Below are 19712 nucleotides of genomic sequence, written 5' to 3'. Positions count from 1 at the left end.
TTTCTAACTCGTTATCACTCACCCATACTCTAACGGCACTGCATTGTAGATGAAGGAAACTAGACTAAACAACCCTGAATATGAATTTGATCCACGCTTCCTAGATTTTTGTTGAAACTGTACTCTTCCATTCTTTACAGTTACTCTTTATATTGGTCTATCTAAACCCTAATAAAATATATCGAAAGCTGTGTTTGTAAAACATTGTAGAATATTCAAAAAAAATTCAGAAGATGTTAATAGTTGGAGTTGTGACTGCTTAATATCAAAACACACTGACATTGTACATTTTGCTTTTGTTTTTTAAAGTCCAATAAAGCAGATGAATCCCAAACAAATGCTGCATTTTTCGCTCGAGAGGCCACATTGCTGTTTTTCAAGCCAAATTTTTCTCTACTCTGTGTTTTGTCGACTTCATGAATGTGGCCTTCAGCCTCTTCAAACCAGAGTGCTGAATGGGATCGAGCGTGACTGCCAGCATTGGGCCGGGATGGATGCAGTGTCGACATGGTAACGCGTGAATGATGAGGTGGGAGGGGAGGCTAAATTGGTTCTTTGTCGGAGGCGCAGCTGTCACCTGAAAGGAGGTTCTCCCCCTGGGTGGCTCCCAGCAGGGCTCCTGTTAATGAGGACCGGGACGCAGATGAGACGGCTGCTGCCCGCTCGGGTACCAGGACAAACGTTACATCTGTTGATGCGAAGAGTCTCCACTCTTGTGTTGATACTTGCCGGCCGTTTCAGCTGCTGTTTGTAAAGATACAACAGACACGCAGGCGTTTGCTGCAAAAACACAAACTGCCTTCCCTGGTGAGTTGCTGGGAGTAGTGGGATTATTGGATCTTGCCAGACACACCCAGGGCATGTGTGTGTCAACCTGATCCCCTCCCCTGCACAATCACCAAATGTTCTACACACACACATGCATAATGAGGGATACAATAACTTCTGCTCCCTTGAGTTAAGTGTATCTCTAATTAAAAATATGCCCACCATGAAGGAGGGAGTTAATGGGGGGAAAAAAATTTATATAAATAATAACTAAAATATATCTGGATGTGTGTTTGTTCAAGCTGCAGCCCTGTGGGGGGATTAAAGGATCAGCTCCTGATAATTTCTCCCCCCCTCTGCCCCTCCCCATCCGGCTCATTCTCTATAATATTCATCCTGCTTAGGATGTGCATTGTGTCCTCCTCTGAACCAATATCCATCTTTTTTTAAAACTCTCTTTTTTTTAATCATCAGAGGGGCAGCTGATGTGTCCTTGTTCTCAGTCACAAAGTCTTTTGGAAAGTCCTGTAAATAAATGACTACGTAAACGAAACCGTCTGTCTGCTCTCCATCAGGCTCAGAGATCTTCCATTAGAGATTGATGAACGGGAGCGAGAGGTTTCTTTCCTCCTCCTGGTGTCAGGAAACAAACATAAAAGGTTGGAAGGCACCTGCGCTCTGTGGTCATTAATCAGCCGGGATAATTGTAGAGTTTCAGTTCAGCTACAGAGGTTGCAGTATGTCTTTATGCCGCTGCCCGGCATTCAGGGTCAGCGTCAGAAGGCCAGCTCTGAGAATTGTCTGCGAGGTGGAATTACACCGCCGGCCCTCGACTCGCACGGCTCGCTTGTCTCTGCTTTGGAAGGGAGGGATTTATTGGATACCTGAGAGAGCGTTCTCTCCTTCCCCTGCACTCTCAGCAGCGTGCTTAGGCAAACGCCTGCATTATAGATGAGCTGCTGGCAGCTGCCACACTCTCACAGCGCTCAGGTTACCCCCAGTGGATACACAGAGATATAGTACATGGATTTGCACAAACATGCAAACAGCAGCTACAGTGCTGGGCAGAAATCTTTTGTTGATGTTCATTAGTTAATATTTTGCCTCCAGCAGTCAGTATTTCATGGGTTCCTTTAAAATCAATCAATCAAATGTTATTTGTATAGCACATTTCAGCAGCAATGCATTTCAAGGTGCTTTACATAATTAAAAAACAAAATAAAAACAGCATGTGACATTGAATAAACAGTAAGAAAGAGAAAGAGATTTTAAAAAAAAGATAAAAACACACTTTTGTTACCGAATTTAAGCGCCTGTCGTCGCCGGACTCCGCCGTCCGTTTAACACGGGTATTATCCAGGCCCCCAGGACAAGGTCTCCAACCTTGCAGCACCAGAGTCCGTCCCTAAAATAGACTTAGTTATTGGTTATTTAGGTTTTCTCAATGTCTTTTCAACTATTTCTTTAGACCTTTAGAAAGTTTTTAATAGCAGTTGATTAAAACCATTTAAAGTCTGGTTGTTGAAAGCAAAATAGAAAAAATTAGCAGAGGTTTAAAAACCAGCATCATTTAATGGATGAGCTTTACCTTGTCTATTTTAAGTCCTTTTAAAAATGTATTGATCAAAATTTTGTGGTCAGTTGTTGAGCTGCTATTATTGGTTTGAATCAATTCTTGGAGATCTGCTGTATAAGATATTAGAACAGTATTAAGTCATGTTTTTGTCTGGTCTTCCTGACATAAATTGTTAATAATGATTCGTTTTTAATAATTAATATTGTCATAAAATGTGTGTGGAATATCAGGAGCTATTAAACTCATTTTTAAAAATTGTTTTTAGCATCTTATATTAATAGTATCACTGGTAGTATTGCACCAACAGTGTCCTCTACAGGATTGGCTACCCGAACTACCTTATTTATCTTATGTCATTTCCCTCTGGGATCAATAAAGATTTTTTTTTTCTAACAGATGCTAAAATTTCCAAAACATAAAATGTTCCAGGAGAGACAGAGGTTGGAAGCTAAAAAGGATTTTAAAAAATAACTTTGCTGTTCTCTGTTCAGACTTCCTGTTATCTACTGGATGTCTTACTCTCTCTTGGGCTCATTTAATGGAAAATACAGTTTCACTTTAAAGGGCTTCGTATATCTCTATGCGTCTTCTCACCGATAATCAGAAAGGCATCACTTAGCAATATCTTCCATTCCAAAGTGGGTTTCTGTCAGTGGTGCTTGGTTATGGTTTGTCCACTGATCAGAAAAAGGTAACCATTTTCTATTTTTCAACCAGTTACTAATCGTCAACTTTGAGTCTTTAGCAAATTTCTTTCCTTTGACGACCTTTTGTTACAAGTTTTTATTTTTCCTTTTTTGTGTCACCGTCTTCTTTTTCCAGTCAAGCATATAAAAATGTTGCTGAAGGCTAAGGAGAGAATTCATGGATTAGAAATGTAAGTTGCTTTCCATAAGAGTTTTGATTGGACAATATGCGTCTTGAACGCCACTTTGGAGCGCCGTCTCTTCGCTACAACCTTTCATCTCTTGTTTGTGTTATCTGTTTTGTAAACTCTCCACTGTTTTCTGCTGCCCGTTCAAACTTTAATTAGGCTACACATTTTTTTTTCTTATTTTGTGTAAAGATCCAGCTAAAAACTCAGTATGTGCCACCCACAGTTTGCAGCGAGTTAAAAGCCACAGCTTGAAAATAACATTTGAGCGTTTTCACTTTTGGCAGCTCCTAGAGGCAGTGTTGGGAATGAAAAGACACACAAAATCTCACAAATGAATCTGGCCTGAGGTCACTAAGTTAAAGAGCACAAAGAATGCAAACTGTGTCATTTGCTTTTTGTCTCATATTATTGTTAATTCAATGTGGTTTTGGATTTTTTCTTTTCTTTCACAGTGTGACAGTTTCTTCTTTTAAACAAATCATGTCATGTCGAGCTAACCTATTTGAAACATTTTATTTGTGCCGGTACAATAGTTGAAATGGACAATGCAGCACGGCACCCAGTTATAAAACAAGTGAAATAAGCTAATCTTAGTGTGTCATAATGATGTTCCCCAAGACTTGGAAAAATAGTTTGTGTCTCATTACATCTGCTGTTTAGCTAACACAGCATTTCTGCATGAAAACATCACATTTAATTAGACATGGTGGTGATAGTGTGATGGTCTGGGGCTGCTTTGATACATCGATGACTTGCTTTGAATTTTGGTCTCAGCCTGAAAATCCTAAAGGAGAATGTCTGGTCAGCAGTTTGTAACCTCAAACACACTTATGGTTAGGTAACAGGACAATAATCCAAAGCACAACAGCAACTCCACCTCTGACTACAAAAAAACCCCAAAGTGAACGTTCGGGAGTGGCTTAGTCAAAGTCTGGACTTAGATCCTTTTGTGATGCTGTGACATGACTTTAAACAGGCCGTTCTTGTTCAAAAACCCTCCAGCAATATAAAAGGCTTGTATCCAGTTATGGTAGCTGTTGATAGAACCAGTTATTAAGTCTAGGGAAATGTTCTTTCCACACAAGGTCATATTGGTTTGGATAGATTTTTCAACTTTAGATGCGTCCATCTGGATGACATTTTGTAGTTACATCTGTCTCTTCTTCTGTTCGCCATTTATTCTAAAGAATGCTTCTTTCATTCTGTCTTTATTATCTTTCATTCTTTCATTAATTCATTCCTTCTCTAGACATGTCCTTAGGAGTCAGATACAAATGTGCCCAAAACAAAAAGGAAATTAAATACATTTGTGCGAAAAACTAACTGAATAAGCCTAACCAGCTGCATTTGGAAAAAAAAATTCTAAGAATAGAGCAGATGGCCGGTACTTTATTTAAGACAAATCAATATTAACATGCACTGAAGAAACCTCTGTTGCCAGTTTTATTAGCTCAGTTATTTCCTGTGATTTCTATCTTTAAACATTTATTTTCTTTAAAGATCCAGAAAGGCTGTTTGGTGAAACTCATTGTGTAAAGTTCTGGTTTTGCTTCAGTCCTGCAGTTTTTGTGTGGCTCTAGTACCTCAGTAGCTCTGGTCACCACAGCTGGTTCAGCAGACCGAAGGAGGCGTGTGTGCCAGATCTCTTTGCTCTCAACATTTAATCGTTCCTGTGCCATTACTGGTCGGTCACAGAGATCGCAGAAAAGTCCCAGTGTCATCTGTGTCTGTGTGCAGCTGGATTGATCTAGCAGTTTGCCAAGAGTTTCCCTGGACGGTATTATTTGTATTTTCTCTCCTGTCTGTCAGGTACAGATTTACAGCCTCTCTAGAGTTTCCCACTCCGTCACGCTTAGACCTGAAATAATAACAGATCTTTGATAAAAGATGAGAGGATTGAGTTTCAGTTTGTGGAAGTAATTGTGTTAAAAAAATGTCAATTTTCTTCCTTCCTCTTTATTCTGTAGGTAATTTTCAGCATCCAGAGAGACCAGTGCGTTAGGACGCATCTCTCCCACTGTAACTGGGCCGCCCATCCACATGCACGACACCATGGGCAGCTCCCCAGAGGTGCTTTCCTGGACCTCCTGCCCCAGTCTTTTGGTGGGGAAGCTGAAAGAGGAGCTTAAGCTCTCTGTGGTTGGGGACGCCATGAAGAAATCCAACTCTCCCAATGCCCAATCCCAACCTCCTCAGGCCCCGCCTGCTGCTTTACCTCCTCAGATTATCACAGACCTCGCCCCGCCGACCAACCTGCCCGTTCCCCTGCACGCGCCCAGCCAGGACGAGGACTCTATGTTGGGGGGCATCAGCCCAGGAAACACGGCCCTCAGCGTGGACTCCACTCGGAGTGAAGGTGGACACTTTGACAACAGCGTACTCCAGCTGCAGGAGCAGGATCAGGAGGAAGCGGTTTCACCGGCGTCCTGTGAGCACGGCGGGTGTGGGAGCGGCATGGACGAGCAGATGGGAGAGGGAGACTGTCCTGTGGACCACAGCGGCGAGGGGAGACCCAGCCACCCGCGGCACCCTGACGACATCAAGCTGCACTTCCAAAGAGCCGGGCCCGGGTCGGGGGGCTTCCTGGAGGGGTTGTTCGGCTGCCTCCGGCCCGTCTGGAACATCATTGGGAAAACTTACTCCACAGAATACAAACTGCAGCAGCAAGGTTAGCTCTTGGTTTCATCTCCCTGCGCGGTGTCTGGTTGAACAAACTAAACCCTCTCTGTTTAATTAAAAGGCTTCTGTCTCTAACTCTTCTGAGAAACAATCAAACGGTTCAGTCTTGTACTACCAAAAGCGTAACTGAATATCTGTCCCCAGTTTTAGTATGAGGCTGCCGTGTGGCTGTGCTGCTGTCAGTTAGAATTAAGGTCACGAGTAAAGGTAGACTCACCTTGCTGCAGGGCTCGCTGTAGAGACTGGATGCGTTGGCTGAAGGATATGCGTTGAGGTTAGGCACAAACGAGCTGAAGCTTTACGTTGTGCATCTGAAAAGTGAGGCAGCATAACTTCTCCTCATCCTCACTGATAGTAAAGCAGCACAAAATGGGGAGAGAGCAGCATGTGACTCCCTGAATGTCATTTATAGTTCATTGTGCACAGCTTATGCTGTTTTTCATCTGCATGTGTAAGTTACTTATGCTGCACAGAAGTGGTCCCAGCTTGTGAAAATGTAATTTGTAATAGTCTGGATTTATTTATGTCATTAAATCTGGCATTTTAACAGGACAGTATAGAAATTTTAGATCCACTATAATTCCAGACCTTTGTGGTTTGTCTCTGATGATGCATCCACACCAGCCCTGTTTAGTCCACTTTAATCCAGCTCTAGTTTAGCTAGGGGGTACAGTTTGTTTGGGGAGATGTGAATGTGTAATTATATTCTGATGTGGATCAGAAAAGCTGGTCTGCCTGAGATCTCGGCTCGGTTGAAGTCAACTCTGGCGCGGCTCTAATGCGTATGTGAATGCTAAGCAGACCAGAGACCCCTCTAAAAGCAGGAAGCGGACTACAGTGCTAGGCATTCTGGGCAAATACAACCAAAACAAACATGCGAGTCTAGCGCTAGCAGGAGAAACGCCTTGTGGTCTTTTGCTAAAGACAAAAGAGAAATCTTACAACCGGTAAAATTTGATGCCAGACCATTTTTGCTTACATTTTGTGAGGAAGGATGTTGCACTCTTTAGTGTTTTTGTGTCGTTTCCTTTCGAGGTTCTTGGTGCAGCACCACCAAAGGTTAGGGGCTGAACTGGTTGTTCAAAGGCTTTGGTTTGTTTTACACTGTAGTGTGAAAGCGAACCGCACCAGGTGAAAATGTAACAAATGTTGCAATTTAATCATGTCTACTGGAATATCAGGTGCGAAAACCACCTAAAAAATTAGATATTTAAACTTAAAAACAAGTTTGAACATGTCTAAAAAGGTCTAAAAAATATCTCTATTTTCTACCAGCTAACCTGACAGAATTTTTTCTGTGCATCTTATATAAGATTAATATAAATATGTCGGTTGTCTCACAGGACAATGTAACAAAGTGCAGGTGTCAGAAGCATGAAATGTAATTAACCTGATTGCAGACATGTGGGAGGTCCCGTTTGAGGAGATTTCTGAGCTGCAGTGGCTGGGCAGCGGTGCGCAGGGCGCCGTCTTCCTGGGCAAGTTTCGCTCTGAGGAGGTGGCCATCAAGAAGGTGCGGGAGCAGAAAGAGACGGACATTAAGCACCTGCGGAAGCTCAAGCACCCCAACATCATCAGCTTCAAGTAAGTTCAACCCTCAAAACTTCTTGCCGGTTACCTGATCCTGGTTTTAAAACATGCTCCCTGTTTTGTGCATGTCAGAGGGGTGTGCACCCAGGCGCCCTGCTACTGCATCATCATGGAGTACTGCGCCCAGGGCCAGCTGTATGAGGTGCTGAGGGCCGGGAGGAAGGTCACCCCCAGGCTGCTGGTAGACTGGGCCACAGGGATCGCCGGCGGCATGAACTACCTACACCTTCACAAGATCATCCACAGGGACCTCAAGTCTCCCAAGTGAGCTGCTGGTTTACTGCTAATGTCACATGAGAGTCTTGATAACTTTCCTCAAGCTGTTTTTCTGAAGTGAAGTACAGGGCTCCCACAAAAAGGAGAACATTTTGTTTTTGTTTTCAAGATCAAGAAAAAAATGAATAAAGTATAGAAAATAGTGATATGTCCATCCATCTTTCTGTCTGTATCCACACATTCGTCTTAAGGTCAGTTCAACTTTACATCCACCCATACATCCATCTTTCTGTCTGCACTTACATCCATCCATTAATCTGTTTTTCATTTAGCTTGTTTTTACATTCATCCGTCCATAAATTTGTCTTTCCATCAGTCTAACTTTCCAACTTTCCATCCATCCATAGCCTCCGCATCTAAAGCTACACTGCTGTATAAATTCATAGTTAAGTTTTGCATTCATCCTTAATGGATTTTACATAAAACATTTTTTCAAACCACTTTAGCACCTTTTAAGACATTTTGGATAAAAGTAGCAGCAGCACTCATCCCTCCGGCTCTTTACAGAGTGACATTTGCTCAAATGTTTTGGTTAATAAAAGCAAGCTCCTCTGCTTCTCCTCCTCCTTATGTCTCATCCTCTGCAGTCGTGTCTGTAGCTCTGTCTTTCTAATCAATATCATCATGCTGCTGCAGCAAACCCTGTATTAGTCAGCAGAATGATAGCTGGCTGAAAGCACTGTAAAAGGTCAGTCTCATTTAGCTAATGGGATGATTCAGAAACACTTTTCTGAAAAACAGTTGAGTATGCTACAGAAGAAAAAAAAAACAAGATATCACTCTTTAAATTTAGTGGAATATTAGCGAAGAAGCTTAATTGACAAAGTGAATAGTTTATACTAAATCAGCTCATTTTGTAGCTCTCTTCTGTCTGTATTTCAGTGTTTTGGTCACACACAACGACACTGTGAAAATTTCTGACTTCGGAACGTCCAAAGAGCTCAGCGATAAAAGTACAAAGATGTCATTTGCGGGTACGGTGGCCTGGATGGCCCCGGAAGTCATAAGAAACGAGCCTGTGTCTGAAAAAGTCGACATCTGGTGAGTAGGAACACCCCTGATTCTAAAGATATTGAATAAAAAGCTTTTTTTTTTTGTCTCTAATTTAGAGATGAAAATCTGATGTTGGAGTTATCTATGGTGCACTGAGACTGGAGTCTGAGTTAATTTGTGTTTTTCAGGTCTTTTGGAGTTGTGTTATGGGAATTGCTCACAGGAGAAATTCCCTACAAAGATGTGGACTCGTCCGCCATCATTTGGGGTGTTGGCAGCAACAGCCTACACCTTCCTGTCCCCTCCACTTGCCCAGACGGTTTTAAAATCCTCATGAAACAAACATGGTTAGTTTGGACCCGATGCTATGAATTCTGCTCTGTGTTTACTTTGAGATAAATCTTGATTCCTTTGCTGTTTTGCTTCATTCCAGGCAAGGCAAGCCCAGGAATAGGCCTTCATTTCGTCAGATCCTCCTCCATCTCGACATTGCTTCCTCTGATGTTTTAGGAACTCCTCAGGAGACCTACTTCAAGTCTCAGGTTTGGATTTCAGTCAAAATGCCCGCATAACTCTTAATTTCTCTTCTCGCGGTATAGCGCCTTCCAAAAATGTTTTCAGTTTTTTTTTCTCTATTCTTTGCCTTTCTTTGGGATTTTATCAGAAAAAAACATCACAAAGTAACATGAGATTGTGAAGTGGAAGGACAATATATAGTTATTTTGAAAACTACATATTCTTGCTTGCTTTCACCTCACTTCACAATTATGCATTACTTTGTGTTTAAACACATAACATTTCCATAAAATACTTTGACTTCACAGCTTCAGTTTTGCATGCAGGTTTTCTAAACTGTCCATTTATGCTACAGGCAGAGTGGAGGGAGGAGGTGAAGAAGCACTTTGAGAAGATCAAAAGTGAAGGCACTTGCATTCACAGGCTGGACGAGGAGCTGATCCGTCGCAGGAGGGATGAACTCAGGTCTGTTTTCCAAATAATTTATGATGGGTTTTGTTAACAGGATAGCAGGTGGAAGACATAATGTTGATTTTATTTATTTATTTTATTCTCTTTTAGGCATGCTCTGGACATCCGGGAGCACTATGAGAGAAAGCTGGAGAGAGCCAACAACCTCTACATGGAGCTCAGTGCCATCATGCTGCAGCTGGAGGTCCGAGAGAAGGAACTCATGAAGTACGTAGAAATGCAAGGCGTTATTTCACTTTGGTGTCATTTTCTTACAATAGGCCTTTGCTGGGTGATATCTCAGTGTTTCCTCTTTCTCCAGCAATAAATAGCTCAGATTGCTCTGTAGATTCAAGACTTCTGTTCCTGGATGAAGTTTTCTGCCTCTAAGGCTGGTTGGTGTTTTTTTGTCCTTGCATCGCATCCTGTGAAACCAAACCAAACATCTGCTGTCTCTGTAGGAGGGAGCAGGCAGTGGAGAAGAAATATCCAGGAAGCTACAAACGCCACCTGGTCCGGCCCATCGTCAGGTCCAACGCCGTCGAGAAGCTCATCAAGAAAAAAGGAAGCATCTCCCACAAACCTGGAATGCCACCCACCAAAAGGTGTCAGATTTTAGTTTTGTTTCATGTAATCTTGCAAAAAATACAAGGATTAACTGGTGGAAAACTTTTTTTCACGTGTTTTCTTCCATATCAAATACGAAACTAGTGGAAAATACATTAACCTAAAAAATTCTTGCATCAGTCATGAGTTTAAATGAAGGCAAAATGTTCTTTTCTAGCCGTCCTTTCCCCGCTGAGATTTTCCATTTTTGCACTAAAGGGATATTCGGTGTATTTCCCCTCTGTCATTCCATTGTACTTTGTGAAAATGAGAGGTGTAAATTTTTAAATTTAATACTTTTTGATTTACTTCCATCAGGGGGAAAAAAGTAAGAAAACATTAATTTGCAAACTTTAAACAATCCATTCATCAGTATTTTAGCATTCTCATTAAAATTGTTGGCATTAAAAGAACTTTGCTTCAGATAGGAAAATATTATAAATATTGGAGAAGCACAATCTATAACCCACATTATGTGCCGTGATAAATACAATGTCTGTCTAGGTGACTCCTCCCACTGCTGCCTTTCAGCAGCAAATAGATCACCAGACGAGGCCGAGATGATGATCAATTTGCCTCCAGTACTGAAAAAGAAGAACTTCCCTTCACTAACTTTAAGTCTGAGATAATCACTTTTAGTATTCATAAGACACTTGGATTAATTATTATTTATCTTGAATTGTTTAAAGTTTAAATTTCAGCTCACTGAAGCACTTTAAACAGTTTTAAAGAACTTTTTTTTACTTGATTGTTAATTAAGGATTTACAAATTAATATTACCTTAATGGGCAGAGACTTAAAATAAGGTGAATCTGTAAAACTGCTGTGTTAAATTTGGGTGCACCTAACTTTTGTGTTGATGCGCCTAAACAAAAAGTTACTTGCACTAGTGCAAAAAGTTACTCTAGAGGCCTGTAAAACACCTCTAGACTGAATGCAGTGTTGCTGAATGCGTCTCTTGTAGGCCGGACCTGCTGCGCTCTGACGGCATCCCCAGCGTCGACCCCTTCCCCTCGCCCTCGCCTCTGTCGGCCAGCCCCAAAGTCTCCACGCCTCCCGGGAAAACCCGCTACCGCAGCAAGCCTCGCCATCGCCGCGCCAACAGCAAAGGCAGCCACAGCGAGTTCCCAGGCGCCTTGAAGCCTGTCGCTGGAGCTGCAGAAGACACCCAGTCTCTGCAGGAGCAGCCTTTCCACCATCACCACCTCCATCATCATCATCACCACCACCCACCAGCTGAGGGTCAGTTTCTTCCCCTGAAAGGCCGCGAGGAGGCCGTAGTCAACTGTGCCAACAATCTGCGCTACTTCGGCCCCGCCGCCGCCCTCCGCAGCCCTCAGACCGACCACCTGCAGCGCCGCGTCTCTGACTCCAGTCCTGACCTCATTTCCACAGCCATGGATGCAGACACGCGGCAGCAGACTTCATCCGCCAGCTCCAACCTCGTACCAGGGGCCGGCGCTGTGCTGTTATGTCCCTGCTGCCAGGCTCACCCTCTGCCCGGCTGCTTGCACTGTCAGGAGACTCCGCCCACTCTAAGCCAACCAGAATTACCGCACTACTCGCTGCTTAGCACCCAGGAAAGCAACCAGTCTTCACTGGCGCCACCCAATAAAGAATCGGCTTTAAACGGAGAGGACGGCAGTCTTGCTGCCCCGCAAGCGCAGGATCCATCTCAGTCCAAACACCCGCTGCCCTCTGCACTGCCCCGCATCCTCAGACCCCTCAGAAAGGTGAGCAGCCATGAATCACTGCACAGTCACACACTTGGCATTTTTTTCATTTTGTTACATTAAAATTTTAAGCTTCATCATATTTTACTGGGATTTTATGTGATAGACCGACAATGGTAGTGAGTCGTTGCAAAATAGAATGAAAGTAAATGTTTTTCAGGTTTCTTTTTATAAATAAAAATTTAAGCGTCACCTCCATCTGTATTAAACACGCTTTAATACAGGTGTTCCTTCTGGACTGTATTAAAAATGTGATGAGTGGTGGAAAATGAGCACAGTGCTTCTCTGTAGTAATACACGGGGGTGGCAGCATCATGCTGTGGGGATGTTTCTTTATGTAAATACAGGGCAATAATAGAAGACTCGCATCTGAAGAGATTTAGGAGCAGGTTGGAAAGTCACTTTTCAGCAGGGCCTTAATCTCAAATACACAGCTAGCGCGACGGTGGAATGATTTATATCATAGCATATTCATTGTTAAGAATGGTCTAGTCAAAGTCCACTCTGCAATCAAAATAAGAACCTGAAAATTAATGTTCAGAGATGCTATGCATCCAATCTGACTGTGTTAGAGCTATTTTGCAGAGGAATGGACTTAACATTTTCTGTGTGTAGATGCGTAAATCTGGTAGGGACTTGGATATTTCAGAAACTCACTACAATGCGACTCTTTGTGTTCATCTTTCTCATAAAGTCCCTATGAAATCCACAAAATCCAGAATTGTGGTTTTGGGGTAAAAGTATATGAAAATCATTTAAAGGCAATGTAAATAAAAAACACACTAAACAAAGTTTGAGGTATTAATGTTAAAATACTCTGGAGGTGTGAATATTGGAAGCCACTGTGTGTGTATGGTGAGTGTCTGTATATCAATGGCCATTGTTGCTGCACTTTTCAGGGTGGCGATGAGTCATCTGAAGAGGAGGAGGGAGAGGTGGACAGTGAAGTGGAGTTTCCACGGCGACAGAGGTAAAATACTTTGCAAACTGACTTTTACGTGTCGTAATACTGCTAAGTTAATCCACTAACAACTGAAACAAATGGCCCTTTTGTACGCCGTAATCAAAATGAAGCCAAAATTAACTAAGACTACAACTCACTCCAGAATATTTTCCTTCCAGACCCCATCGCTGCATGAGCAGCTTCCAGTCCTACTCCACCTTCAGCTCGGAGAACCTGTCGGTGTCGGACGGGGAGGAGGGCAACACGAGCGACCACTCGCACAGCGGACCTCTGAGCGCCAGCCAGGAGGAGCACCTGGACGAGCTGCTGTCGCACACGCCCGACATCCCCATCGACATCTCCACCCAGTCCGACGGCCTCTCCGACAAGGAGTGCGCCGTCCGCAGGGTGAAGACGCAGATCTCGCTGGGGAAGCTGTGCTCGGACGAACACAGCTATGAGGTCAGTGGTGCTTTTGGCTTTTGACTTAAAGGTGTAGGCGGCGTGCATCTATTGTACTGTGGGAACACTGGGAAAAATTTACATATTTATATATATTTTGAATATCCAAAATAAGCAAACAAACTAAACAATAAATATAATGGATCATGAGGTCTTTGTAAACATTATTCACTAGCCTCAGACAGGGAAAACAGGCAAACCTGCCAGTTAGACGGAAAGAAAAATTATGTACAAACTAATTGCTGTGTACTGCACCAAAAGCTTGCAGCAGTTTTCAACAGGCCGCCTTTTCAACAATTTTAAAGGGCAGCATTTCCTTAATGACTAAATCTACACAAACAAGCAGGAAAATGGAAATTATTGAGCTCATTTTATTTTATGATGCAACTACTCATAAAATAAATCGAGCTTATTGTGCAAGGCTTATTTTTTGGTCCTAAATAAAAATTAGCAGCCACATTTTATTTGGCTTGAACGAACCCTAATTATATTTCATTTAATGACAGTAAATTGCATTGTAACAAAAATCTATGTGACTTTTGGCTAAGATAACCACTAGTAGTCGATTTTACAGCCAACACATGCTTCATTATTACAAACTTAAAGAAGAGCCAGAGAGACATGAAGTGATTTTTAAAGCTGCCAGATCTTTGCTCAAGTTTTTTCTCTGATTTTGTCTCCAGAATCCGCTGCAGTTCGGAGACTCGGACTGTGATTCGTCGGAAGCAGAGTGCTCCGATACCACCATAAGAAACAACAAAGTCGGTGCTCCGTCGTCATGGTGAAACTCCACAGGGTGTTGGATCTGTTTGTTTATTTTATTTTTTTTGCCTGGTGGCCATCATGTCCATATTAGAGGGCTCCACAGAAAACACAGCAATAAGAGGACATCATAGAGAACAAAACTCTCCCTATAGCAAAGTCCTGCATAATCTCCCCACATCCTCAGCATAATATCCCCCCGCCCCCACCCCACCCCACCTCCGCCTCCCAACGTATAGCACTGCATCCAGGCAAACCCATGGCAGGGATTCCCTTTTGATTGATAATGTACAGTAGATAGTATAACATTCTTAATTTATTTTTGTCTGAGTTTTGAAGAGAAATTCAGGATTCTCTGAACAGAGGAAATAAAAACTGACATTTTAAGACTGAGACTGATGAAGGTGCGGAGGATAGCAGAGGGAGGAAACGTTGAAGCTCTGATGCGGCTGAGCATCACTACAGGCCTACATCTCGCTGCAGTTGCTCTGAGCATCGCTGTGTCGGTAAAACCTCACAAAAAAAAAAAAAAGAAAAAAGCAATCTCCTTGTTGTTAGTTTACAGTGCAGCGACCCGGTATCCCGCATCCTTTCACTTCCTTCTTGTCACGACTGTGGCCGACACAGGTAAACAATGAGCTCATGGAAACAGTGTCAACACCAGCATGAACAACTCGCCTTGCAAATTGCAAATGGAACCCCCCCCCAAAAAGAAAGGAAAAAAAAAACACCTCTGGACTTGTGTCATCATCAGGATCACCGCATAGCTATTAGAGCATGCTCTCAAGAGGAAAAAAGCTTTACAAGGACTGCATGAAGCAGACGAGCGGTCAGCAGAGAGGACGACTCATTCGAGAGCTAAAAACAAACAAAATAACGGACGCTCTCATCCTTCTCTCTGAGACACGTCATCAGCAGTCAGGCGTCACAACGGGAGCTTTTGAGGACGGCGTGCGTTGGTTCGCGTAAGGCCACCCCCCTTCCTCAACCATCAGACATTGCAGTTTCAAGTCTCATCTCAGGATCGCTCGAGGACTGTGAAACTGGATCGGACCAATTATTGTGTGAGAGAATGTTCTTCGACTGGCACATGTTAATATAAAGGACCGGGGAGGCAAACAAAAAAAAAGCTCTTACAGAAAAGCCTTGGATGTTCAACCCTTTAGTGTAGGTGTTTCTATAGCTGCAGAGTAAATGCAGTATCTCTTTTTTTTTTTTCCTTGTTTTAGATTTTCCTGGAAAGTGACAGAGCGCCTCATTCATCATTTTCTTGCAGAGATTCTTATTTTTTTATCCATGACGATAGAAGTGCATTTCTATAAATAAGAATATAATGAAAAAGCTTTTTCACTCAATAAAGTCAAATTAATATAATTTCAATGCAGGCACAGTCAAAATTTTAATCAAAATTACCTGTTGAGCTTAATACTTGGGATGTTACACTAGTGCATCAATCAGACAGTGTCTCTAAATGTCATCATACCAGTTTAAAGAAAAATAGTATTTCCCATAAAGCTGTCATTCCACAAGCGGCGTAAACTTTAGGATTCCACTAAAGAAGCTGGCTGTTCCCAGACTGCTTTACCTCAACAAAACAAAAGGGAAAATTTAGTAGAGGGAAAAAGTATGCTAAAAATATGTGATAACCCCATATGGCACAACCTTATTAAATGGAAAACGGAACTTAAGGCTTGAGTCTCAGCAGAGTCATTAAAAGGTCCTAAAATAATTTACATTTTAAGTTTTAAAAACATAGGTCCTTTTTCCAGCACGAGTCTTAAATGTTATGTTTTAAATGTCCTCCTATGCTTCTTCCTCTGATTTAAATTTTTGTTTGTTTGTTTTATGCTGTGGTAGTGATAATTTGTCCCATGTTTTGAAGTTCTTGACATATAGGGTGGTGTTATGCTGTAATATTTCATCCGACTTTCAGCCTTGCCCTATAAACCCATGAAATATTTCTGCTGGTGGAGCTGGATTATAGTTGTTAGTTTAGGGAATGAAAATCACACTCTTTTAACCTTATTTATTTCAGCTATTTCTTTATGGAAATGTGTATATTTGACAAGGTGGCTGGTTTTCAAATATTTGCTAAAACCTGTTGTGGATAAATAGTATGAGACTTACTTTATAAAAAGTGTTAAAATTCATAAAAATATATGGAAAAGACAATTAAAAAAATACAAATAAATAAAAAATACAGAATATAAGCTAAGTGTGTATGTTATTGAGCATATCAGGGATTCGTTTAATATGTTTTTCTTTGTACGTCACGTTGCTCTTAAACCATATTTGTCAGTGAGTTTAAGATTGAATTTACTGAAACTTGCTGTTTGCTATTAATCTATATAATGAGCTTCACTTTTTGAATTGAATGACTAAAGTAAACAAACTTTTTTATGATATTTGAATTTATTGAGATGCACTTGTAAATATTGTCTGTTAGCTGAACAGCAATAACAAACAGCAGGGTAGATCTCAGGTGATAAATCGGAGAGGGGGTTAATCCAGCAGGCTGGATGTAACCATGGTTACTAGGAGTTAGAGTAGAACACTGAGTGGATATATTTTTTAATTGATCCCTTTCTCTTATTTTTTTCCCCCCAACTTGCCTTTTTGAGGTTTGATGCTCAGGATTTGTGTTGAATGACAGCAATATATCAGCTGCCACTAGATGGCGACATTTGATTTTGCCTTTCTTCTGTGAATCTCTCACATCAATCTGTCTCATGATCCCAGCAATACAACTTTTTTTCACCCGATCGTCTTAAATACAAAACAAAACAAAAAAAAAGAGAGATACTGCATTTATGAAAGCATTATTTTGTTGCTTCTGGGTCCTTGTCTCGCATCCACATCTGTAATAATCCCATCAGTCAGGGCGGTACTGAACGCTAATGATGTCAGCTCAGACGTGTGTGCAGACAGTTGTGAATCTGCGTAAGGAACACAAGCCAGAGACGAGGCCACGGAGCTTTAAGCTGCTCTTGGTTTTCACCGACCATATATCTCAGTGTTAATCCTGTACATAAACAAATGTAAATGCAATGTGATCCGTTTTTCATCCTCTTTCGTTCATGTGTCTGCCGAGCGGCCGGACAGTAGGTGGAGGAGGTCATCCTTATATCAGTATTGAACACTACGACAGGAAGGTGAATCTTGATTCAATGTGCTCGAGAGCTTTGAAAAGGCTCCATCTACCTTCTTCTCTTCTGTTTACGTACATGTGAAGTAACCTCGTGTAATCTGATCGAGCTGATAATAACACTTGTCTTCTCTGGCGTCCATCCTGTGAAGAATGATTGTGGTGAACTTTTAATTTAATTTTGATCTTTTTATTGTTGTTTTTTTCTCTCTCTCTCTCTTTTTTTCTCTCTCTCTCTCCTTTTTGTAGCTGGCCTACATAATTATTGAATTAATTTATTTGAAATGAGTCATCAGGAGTAGTATTTCTTTTTAATTTGAGGCAGCTTCAGAAATCTCATGACCAACAGGTTGTCCTTTTGAAGGAAGCACAATGAATGGACGTGGGGAAGAGGGCAGTATTTGTGTGGTTGAACAAAAGCGTTACCATATCACTGTTTGACCCTGCAGAGGGACCACTCATCGTTTAGATTCATCATCGCAGTTTAAAGCATTGAATAAGTAGTTTGCAGAATCAAGTGTCCCTTCAGCTTTTTCCATCTTCCCCTAGGTTGTAAGGAATCACAGCAGGGTAGACGAGCCCGAGGGAACATGTAAGGAGCCAATTATTTCTCTACTTCTGCAGTGATTCCTTCTTCGCATTTGTAATCATAAACTAAAATACTTCCATTTGAATTTTTGTGAAATTGTTGCCTGATTCTGTTTAGCGCACATACTTTTTTTTTTCTCTCTCTTTCTTTCTCTCTCATTTGCGACCCTCTTCCCTGTTGAATGGCATTATGATCAACCAATCCTGTCATTTTCCTGTATTATTCAGTGTACAGTGCAAATAGGAGAATAAAATCAAACTGCATGGAATAAATGCTGATGTACTGTACCGAGGACACAGTCGTTTGTCTTGTTTTATTTAAAACAAAGTGGGTCATGCATATAAATTCAGTGCAGTGCAAATTAATTTGTTTTATTGATGGTTTTATGTGTTAGATGAGAGTTTCTGAGGTTCAATCATCTAGCGTGGTGTGCTAAATGGATGAAATGCCTCCTCAACATGCAGTCAAGTTCCAGAGTTTCACTAATGACCTAATTATTTGATTCAAATGTCTAGAATCTGAGTTTCATCTAAATATTGCAGATTTATGGCCCTCAAAGGACTGAACTTTAAAATTTGGTGCATAACTGAAGTGCAAGAAGAAAGGTACAGTTTTCAGGACACCTGTGAGCAATTTTTTCTACGTCTTGACACATTTTTAATAATATCTAGATTTTTACTTTGACTAGACAATACTAATAGGAATATCCTTAGCCGTATGCTATCCCATTGTACTTCTGACTGTATACGTTTTTGTTTTTTTTCCCCAGCTGATCAATTCTGACTAACTTCCTTCAAGAAAAGCTTCCCTGCAGTCTGATGCAACCACTTTGTTTTACTGTTGGAATGGTGTGTTCAGGAATTTGTGACGTGTTAATTTTTCCCTAAAAAGTTTAATTTTAGTTTCTTCTTCCACATGTTTACCTTGTCTCATGCATGTTTCTAAAATGTTGTAAATCATGTATCATTTTCTTTCCATTTCAAAGCATACAATGATATTTCAGGTGTTGTTGAGACAAAGTGTGGAAATGTTCAAGGGTTGTGAATGCTTTTGTGAGCCATTTTAGGTGAGTTATTTATTAATGTTCTGTTTGTTGTGTTGCCTGGGCAACGTTCCTGCATGTTGGCATGAGCTCCAGTAATGATACAAAAACCCTGCATTTAACGTCCAAACACAGCATGACACAGTTTTGCTACAAAGCTTAAAAAAAAGACAAAAATTTTGGATCCCAACATAATTTGATAAGTACTAATCATCAGTATCTGATTTTTTTTTTTTCTAAAAAATGTTCCAAATAATTGCTGATGCTCTAGTTGTTCCTTTTCTGTTCCATTATTTCAATGGTTCAACATCTCCACGTGTCAAAAATAATAGTCTGCTGTTATTTTCACTTTTTAGAGAGGATTTCCTCTTGGCAACAGTTCCAGACAATATGAACTGCCATGATCTTTAAACGTGAAGATCATGTTTAAAGATCATGGCAGTTCAATTAATAAGAAAAAAGTTTTCTTATTAATTTTTCCGAATATTGCACAGTCTGACCTCGGCCAACTGACAACTGTGGACCTATACAGCTGCTTTTCATGAACTGCAGCTCATGAAGTGCTGACTGAATGATCGGAGAGCAAACAACTGACAGACGTCTTCACTGATACTCCTGACTTATCTGAGACCTTCAAGCTGGTCGTCACGTGAAACAAATCAATCCAGATCCACTCAAAAGTCAAAAAACTTTTATCCACACAAA

At 41.3% G+C, this 19712-nt stretch overlaps 1 protein-coding gene across 2 annotated transcripts in view; it reads left to right on the top strand.

The window, feature by feature from the left end:
- The window catches only part of map3k13 (mitogen-activated protein kinase kinase kinase 13), a 42412-nt gene extending 24153 nt beyond the window's left edge, over positions 1-18259 (top strand). For both annotated transcript variants that reach the window (XM_008403937.3, XM_008403939.3), the window contains 13 exons: positions 5189-5889; positions 7301-7484; positions 7563-7754; positions 8649-8807; positions 8948-9106; positions 9193-9301; positions 9631-9740; positions 9837-9953; positions 10187-10330; positions 11296-12064; positions 12964-13034; positions 13187-13469; positions 14153-18259. In XM_008403937.3, coding sequence (XP_008402159.1) covers positions 5262-5889; positions 7301-7484; positions 7563-7754; positions 8649-8807; positions 8948-9106; positions 9193-9301; positions 9631-9740; positions 9837-9953; positions 10187-10330; positions 11296-12064; positions 12964-13034; positions 13187-13469; positions 14153-14254 — 3027 coding nt within the window. In that variant the 5' untranslated portion in view covers positions 5189-5261 and the 3' untranslated portion in view covers positions 14255-18259. The remainder of the gene's footprint in view (positions 1-5188; positions 5890-7300; positions 7485-7562; positions 7755-8648; positions 8808-8947; positions 9107-9192; positions 9302-9630; positions 9741-9836; positions 9954-10186; positions 10331-11295; positions 12065-12963; positions 13035-13186; positions 13470-14152) is intronic.
- Positions 18260-19712: the final 1453 nt, after the last annotated feature.

This window comes from Poecilia reticulata, chromosome 2, assembly GCF_904066995.2.
Source record: "Poecilia reticulata chromosome 2, P_reticulata-male-v2, whole genome shotgun sequence".
Lineage (NCBI taxonomy): Eukaryota > Metazoa > Chordata > Actinopteri > Cyprinodontiformes > Poeciliidae > Poecilia > Poecilia reticulata.
The sequence above is the reverse complement of the archived record's forward strand: the minus strand, read 5'-3'. Positions and strand labels throughout refer to the sequence as shown.